This window comes from Anopheles cruzii, chromosome 3 (genome assembly GCF_943734635.1).
Source record: "Anopheles cruzii chromosome 3, idAnoCruzAS_RS32_06, whole genome shotgun sequence".
NCBI lineage: Eukaryota > Metazoa > Arthropoda > Insecta > Diptera > Culicidae > Anopheles > Anopheles cruzii.
Window position 1 is genome coordinate 37197733 of NC_069145.1, and position 5715 is coordinate 37203447.

General features: G+C 46.8%; 2 protein-coding genes across 2 annotated transcripts; one reads left to right on the forward strand and one right to left on the reverse strand.

Moving 5' to 3' along the window:
• Window positions 1–601: 601 nt before the first annotated feature.
• On the reverse strand, window positions 602–4446 carry LOC128274888 (dihydrolipoyllysine-residue succinyltransferase component of 2-oxoglutarate dehydrogenase complex, mitochondrial). The gene is made up of 6 exons (XM_053013228.1): window positions 4148–4446; window positions 3725–3840; window positions 2782–3462; window positions 1931–2075; window positions 1556–1861; window positions 602–1482 (listed from the first exon to the last, which is right to left on the reverse strand). The coding sequence occupies exons 1-6, from the start codon at window positions 4241–4243 to the stop codon at window positions 1348–1350; spliced, it is 1479 nt and encodes a 492-aa protein (XP_052869188.1). The 5' UTR covers window positions 4244–4446; the 3' UTR covers window positions 602–1347.
• Window positions 4447–4750: 304 nt separating this feature from the next.
• LOC128273757 (guided entry of tail-anchored proteins factor 1-like) lies at window positions 4751–5389 on the forward strand. Its single transcript, XM_053011794.1, has 2 exons — window positions 4751–4890; window positions 4951–5389. The coding sequence occupies exons 1-2, from the start codon at window positions 4822–4824 to the stop codon at window positions 5374–5376; spliced, it is 495 nt and encodes a 164-aa protein (XP_052867754.1). The 5' UTR covers window positions 4751–4821; the 3' UTR covers window positions 5377–5389.
• The last annotated feature ends 326 nt before the right edge of the window (window positions 5390–5715 follow it).

A 5715-nucleotide genomic window follows, 5' to 3' on the forward strand; every position in this document is an offset into this window, starting at 1 on the left:
TTATTCAGAGGCTTCTACTAACTGAACTATCTACCACTAAGAAGAACTACTGTTTCAATAAAGAAGTACAAAAATTCTGAATTGGGAAAGTTTCAAACATTGATGTTGGTGCTTTGAAATTGTCTCAAATGATACGGATTTTCCATCGTTATGGCCCAAAAATCGTAGGTTTTCAGGTGACGCTAAATAATCATAAGCATGGAATTATTATTTATGTTCCTTATTCGTGCTTACGGCCAACGAAACACGAATGAAGAAGCTTTCCGGCAACAGTTTATTTCCGGTTTGAATTCTCCGAAAAGCACGGATGAAATATTTCGGAAAGATTCAACGAAGCGTTTTTAGCGGGAAGCGTTTATTTTCTTCCCATTTTATTTTTGTTTCGGTTACGTCGAAATTTACATTTACCAGTAATAAATAAATTAAAAGTAATACTAGCGATGAACTTTATAATTGAACAATTTATGCAGTTTTTTATTTATTACGTTCCCAGTGTTTATTTTACACTAAAGGAACATTCCAACAATTAGACCTAAAATAACTTACGCAGAAATGTAAATGGGTCCCAAAAGAAAGGTTTAAAAACACATACGAATTCAGTTAATTCATGATTTATTTTTCGTTTTTTTTTTCTTCAAATAAATACTTCTCTACCTAACGACGCATATTGGCATCACTTTCTGCGGTCGGATAAGTGATCATAGTAAGATGTTATTAAGCATTCATATTCGATCACAAACGCTTGTCCTCCGGCACGATGTAGGAGCTTACGATACAACACTAATTTAGCACCATACAGATTTCTCGGGTGGTTATAGATACTGTAATGTCCACTAACATTATAAGTACCGCGGAAGCAACGATAGCATCGCATGTTCTGGCCATGGCACTTCGTCTTCCTTGCGTAACGCGTGGTACACGAACGCGAGGAAAAAAATCGAAACAGAAGGCAACATGGATGTTTTGCAGAGAAACAACTACGGTTCGTCATAACGTCGGATGACGATTCTTTTGAGTTCCCACAAATACTGATGCCACACTTGATGATAACTGGGTGCAATGCCAAAGATCTACGTCGTAGCGTCCTCTAAGAGGCTCAAAGTGGTGATAGCGGTATGAAATAAGATTCGCATAGAAGATGTGAAGAAACAGATTTAGCCGTGAAATATTGGTAGTGCCTGTGATGTGATGCGTAAGCAACTTGTGTCTCTTGTGTTTGTTCTCGCATCGTCCAATCTAAACCGTTATGCAGTAAGTGATCATACTATCTCGCCGATCATACGTTGGCTGTTTTTTAGGAGACCCGTCCCGTTGTGAACGCACGCATTGATTGGTGTGTGTGTGTTCTTACAGACCAGCCAAAATAATACGTGGATCTTCTACGGCAGCCTTGACCTTGCGGAGGAAAGTCACAGCCTCACGTCCATCGATCAGTCGATGATCGTAGGTAAGGGCGATATACATCATTGGTCGAACTACCACCTTAAGGATGGAAGATTTGGCTAATATTAGTACAACACTCAACACCATTGTGTACCAGTTCCGTTCCAATTACCTGTCCTTTAACAGCGATTGGGCGATCGAAGATGCCATGCATTCCCAAGATAGCACTCTGCGGTGGGTTGATAATTGGCGTACCAAGCAACGATCCGAACACGCCTCCGTTCGAGATGGTAAAGGTACCACCATCCATGTCCTCCACTGCCAGTGTTCCCTTCTTCGCTTTGTCCGCCAATCCGGCGATAGCTATTTCGATGTCGGCAAAGTTCATACCCTCCACATTTCGCAGAACCGGCACGACCAATCCTTTGGGGGAAGCCACGGCTACCGAAATGTCAACATAATCGCGGTAGACAATTTCCTGCAAATAAGATGGTCACAAGAGATAAGTAACGGATGTCTAGGGAATACACCTACCCCGAACACTTACATTCTCTTCAATAACAGCATTAACAACGGGTTGGTCTTGCAGTGCGAATGCGGCAGCTTTAGAGAAGGCCGACATGAAGCCGAGCTTCATGCCATACTTCTTCACGAATGCATCCAAATGTTGCTTGCGGAACTCCATAATAAAGCTGAAAGGTAAACATGGCATACATTTGTAATATCGCAGACAAACGTAAGAAATTAAGTGATATATTAATACTTTAAATCGCATAGCTTTACAAATAGGAACCGTCTGTGTGCGTCAGTGCAGTTCTAAAATTACGCATCCTTCATCATTTCGACCACTCGCCCCTCACGCTATCGTGCAAAGCGAATATCCGTGTTATTTTTATAATATTTGGCGCAAAATAATGGTTTCGGATTGTCCGTCCATTAACACCGTTCGCGGAACCATAGTTTCAAACTTCGGTCAGCATAGCGCATGCGTTTTCGCGTAAAGTCGGTTCCGCTTACATTACGTCATGCCAATGGCCTTCAGATTGCGTCCGCCGTCATCATCATCATGACGCGTCACCAACGATCACGCTGAATCATGTGATGCACAAGACAACGCACCAATGTCACGGGCACCGGACTAGGAATGAATTCGATCGAACGAACTTTCGTTTGTCCACTGCGGACCATTAAGAACGATCGAAGTGATAAAGACACCAGTACATGGGGGCCCGGCCCGGCCTATGTCATTTGACATTGGTGGTGCACGGTGAAACTCGGTGCGACATACGGATTAGCGACGCGTCAAGTTTGTGCTTGTGCTGCTGTTGCCACCAGCGATAAGGCTCTTCAAGAAGGGGACCGAAAGCACAGTAAAGATAACGACGGTGGCCAACTTACCTCATGTCGACTTCGTTGAACGTTGTCAGCATGGCGTTCGTGTTTTGCGCCTCCTTCAACCGGGAGGCAATCTTCAGCCGCATACGGGTCATCTTGACCCGCTGTTCCGTGCGCGTTCCGGTGATTTCTTTGCTGTAATCGGCCGGTGGCACCTTCACCGTAGCCGCCTCGATGGCCTGCGCATGCCGGATGGCTGCCACCGGCATCCGGCTAATCGGTGCAGCCGGTTTCGGTGGTGGTGGTGGCGGACCACCCGCATGTTTCGGCGGTGGGGGTGGTGGTGGCCTCGGAACCGCGGCCGCTGCTACCGGCGGGGGTGGTGGAGGAGGCGGCGGAGGCGGAGCAGCAGCAGCCGGTGCTTCTGCCGGTTTGGCAGCTGCCTTCGGTGCTTCGCCGGTGATTTTCAGCTTAAACAATTGCTGCCCGGCCTTGACCGTGTCACCGTCAGCCACGAAAATCTCCTCGATAATACCGTGAGCCGGTGAGGGAACTCCGACGGTCGTCTTATCGGTTTCGATCTCCATGACCACTTCGTCGGCAGCGACGGCATCGCCTACTTTCTTCTCGAACTTCACATCACCTTCGGACACGGAGTCGGCAAACGGTGGCACCTTCACGATCTCCAGCATACGTGCGGAAGTAAAGATGGTACGCTCACTCTGGCGCCATTCTCTGATTGAGCTATCAATTCAGCGGACACGGACAAAAGCACAGAAAACACGATTAGAAGCCAGCCGCTAATTCCCATCACAAAGCTCGATCGTAAACAAACTCGCTCGCGTGCGCAATAGCTTTCGCGTTGCTTTCCCTTGCGCAAAAAACGGTAATCTACAATGTATTCAATCTGCTACAATGATTGAACCATATGCAAATTACCGAATCGAGCCACGCCGTGAGAACGGAGAGGCCCGGCTATAAATAAAATCAAAACACTTTCTCTCACTTTTGAGCCGCCGATACCGCGTTGTTGGCACCAAGGCGACCGCGGTCGTCAACCGCTGACCGAGCAATGCTAAGCTGGCGCCCCTGGTGGTAGGATCTGGAACCGACGGCGGCAACCTACAAAAAAGTGAACGAAAACTTCCATTAGCGGACAGCCTTCACGGAACGCACGGGTTTTTCTAGCGAAAACGGTTAAAATCGGTTTCGGCAGCCTTGACCTGCAACTCGAGCGATAATCGCGCCCTGGCGCTAGGCTGACGAACGGTGCGAAAGATCGCGCAACCTGCCGGTTCGTGAGAAACTCGTCCAAGATTACATAATCCTCCGTCTTCCCCGGTGCGATTTTGTGCGAAAATTTGGCACATCGGTCGAATTGCAAATAGGCTTCAACCGTACAGTAGTGAAGAGGTATAGAAGCACTTACCTCCTGGGTAAAAGATTGTCCTTCCAACGTGCGTAGGCTGAAGCGGACAGCCGCTCGGGGAAGATTCCGCGATGATATCGAAAGAAGCCCGGCCATCGTATGCCGAAACGCACTGTTTTCGTGCACACAAAGCTTGCTAGCAGATGGAGTAGACAGTGGCCACTGTGCGGGGCTATTGGCTTTCCGGTAGACGAGTGTCCTTGTGGAAAAGGAGTCGCACGCTCCAAGGAAGACTCCTTTCGCGTACCACGATCACTCTCCACGTATAAAACCCCGAACGAGTGCCGGACAGATTTCGACTCGGACTGAATGAAACGATGAGACGGATTTTGACAGCTACTCTGACGCAGTCTGATCCGATTGCCAGCACCATCTAGTGGTCGGAAACTACCATGTGCGATTATCGTATTTACTACAAATTCTGAGCATTTGCGAATACAAAACTGCTTGCGTTGCTGAAACAAAAAAAGACTTTATTTTTGTAGTACCTAGAAATATAAACGTAGCAAGTACAAACGATTGGAATTATCATTCGAAATCAATTGTTTATTTTCGAACGTAGTTCGAAGTTAAACGTCAAAGCACGAGGAGTTATAAAACAAAACAAAACAAACCACTGCTCCAAGGAGTAATTTCCAAGACGGCGGAAAGTATTCCGAGCAAAATTGCACATTATGTATCTAATATTCGTAATTCCGTTCGTGTGCGGTCTGATGGCGTTTGCCTCGAAGATTACTAAAAAGGTGAGTGCTTTGAACAATGTCAATCATATCCAATACGTTCCGTCCAATGTGTCGTTTCAGATAGTACCACTCTTTTGTTACGATAGTCCCGAAGTGCGAGTGCTCAAGTCCGAGATAGCTGTATTACGAGCGGACCTCTCTAAAATATCAATGCGCGAAGATTACATAAAGTACGTGAAATGCGAACGTGCGGTCGTGGCCATGGAAACGAAATTGAACGAAGCCAAAGGACGAGATAACGTGAGGCGCGTGATGTACGAATATGGCATCCACTACGGATGGATTGCGGTACTAGCACTGGTGTTGATGGTAATCTCCTTCTCGTACCGCTACGCCTCCATTATCGTTTTTGGCGACAATTTCAATTTCGATCCGTTCGGTCGTCTGATAAATTTCCCGACCAAAGTGCCCAACTCTATTTCGGTTGTGTTTTGGATAGTGGTTAACAACTTTGTGGCCCGAACTGTGGCTGGTTATGTAAAATAAATACATTTGCTATTAGTACTTTATTTGTAAGTGTCCCGGGTTCGTTTTTGCGATTATTGATAGCAAGCTAAAAAGTTAACCTCTTTTTCTATCCAACCGCCGACGCTGAGAAGGAGTTTTTCGGAAAACGAATCGCCCATCAGTTGCAAGCTTAACGGTAACCCGCGAGAAGAAAGCCGTATTGGCACCGATAACGCCGGAATGCCTGCCATATTCGCGGGCTGCGTACAAAAGTCTTGCACGGCACACTGGTCGCGGTTATTGTTGCGTATGAAATCCTTAAACAACGGGGCATCGCTCAACGTGGTCGGCGCTAGCAGAACGTCCACCTCCCGGAAC

Excerpts from the sequence above, each read along its gene's own strand:
- LOC128273757 (XM_053011794.1), top strand. The coding sequence starts at position 4,822 with ATGTATCTAATATTCGTAATTCCGTTCGTGTGCGGTCTGATGGCGTTT. Across the intron at positions 4,891-4,950 it reads CCTCGAAGATTACTAAAAAG|ATAGTACCACTCTTTTGTTA; the intron begins GTGAGTGCTTTG and ends GTGTCGTTTCAG.
- LOC128274888 (XM_053013228.1), bottom strand. The coding sequence starts at position 4,243 with ATGGCCGGGCTTCTTTCGATATCATCGCGGAATCTTCCCCGAGCGGCT. Across the intron at positions 2,076-2,781 it reads TTCAACGAAGTCGACATGAG|CTTTATTATGGAGTTCCGCA; the intron begins GTAAGTTGGCCA and ends TTTACCTTTCAG. Across the intron at positions 1,483-1,555 it reads CAATCGCTGTTAAAGGACAG|GTGGTAGTTCGACCAATGAT; the intron begins GTAATTGGAACG and ends TCCATCCTTAAG.